This window comes from Nestor notabilis, unplaced genomic scaffold (genome assembly GCF_000696875.1).
Source record: "Nestor notabilis isolate BGI_N333 unplaced genomic scaffold, ASM69687v1 scaffold15900, whole genome shotgun sequence".
NCBI lineage: Eukaryota > Metazoa > Chordata > Aves > Psittaciformes > Psittacidae > Nestor > Nestor notabilis.
Window position 1 is genome coordinate 4,780 of NW_009909827.1, and position 500 is coordinate 5,279.

At 60.6% G+C, this 500-nt stretch overlaps 1 protein-coding gene across 1 annotated transcript in view; it reads right to left on the reverse strand.

The window, feature by feature from the left end:
• Positions 1–392, reverse strand: part of RPS17 (ribosomal protein S17) — a 2,353-nt gene extending 1,961 nt beyond the window's left edge. Inside the window, exon 1 of the mRNA XM_010023199.1 lies at positions 292–392. Coding sequence (XP_010021501.1) covers positions 292–381 — 90 coding nt within the window. The 5' untranslated portion in view covers positions 382–392. The remainder of the gene's footprint in view (positions 1–291) is intronic.
• Between the last annotated feature and the right edge of the window lie 108 nt (positions 393–500).

Below are 500 nucleotides of genomic sequence, written 5' to 3' on the forward strand. Positions count from 1 at the left end.
CCCACATCCCCTCAAGTTATTTTTTGTCCTCATATTAAGTTAGTAAAATAAGGACTGACATCACCTGCTGACCGGCAGCAGAGTCACACACAGGGAAGTCACTGCCCTCCCCAGCTCGGGCAGCAGTTCTGGAGGGAGCACCCCAATACGAGGCCAAGATCCGCCTTGGCTATTCCTGACTCCAACCGTCCCCAGCCCATCCCGGCTGGAGCTTTGTTTTACAGCAACCTGGGGCCGCTGAGGGAGAACCCTCAGGGCAGGGCTGATGAGACACCGCAGCCAGAGCCTCACCTCGGGGACGTAGTTGTCCCTCCTCTCCCTCTCCTCCTCCTGCAGTTTGATGGAGATGCCTCGGACGGGTCCCCTCTGGATGCGCTTCATCAGGTGGGTGACATACCTGCGGGACACACACGGGACCATCCAGAGCTTCCCCGCACTCGTGCTCCCAAAAACCCGGGGAGGGCTGAGCTGTGCTCCCCCGCGACGCGGCCCCCCGAGAG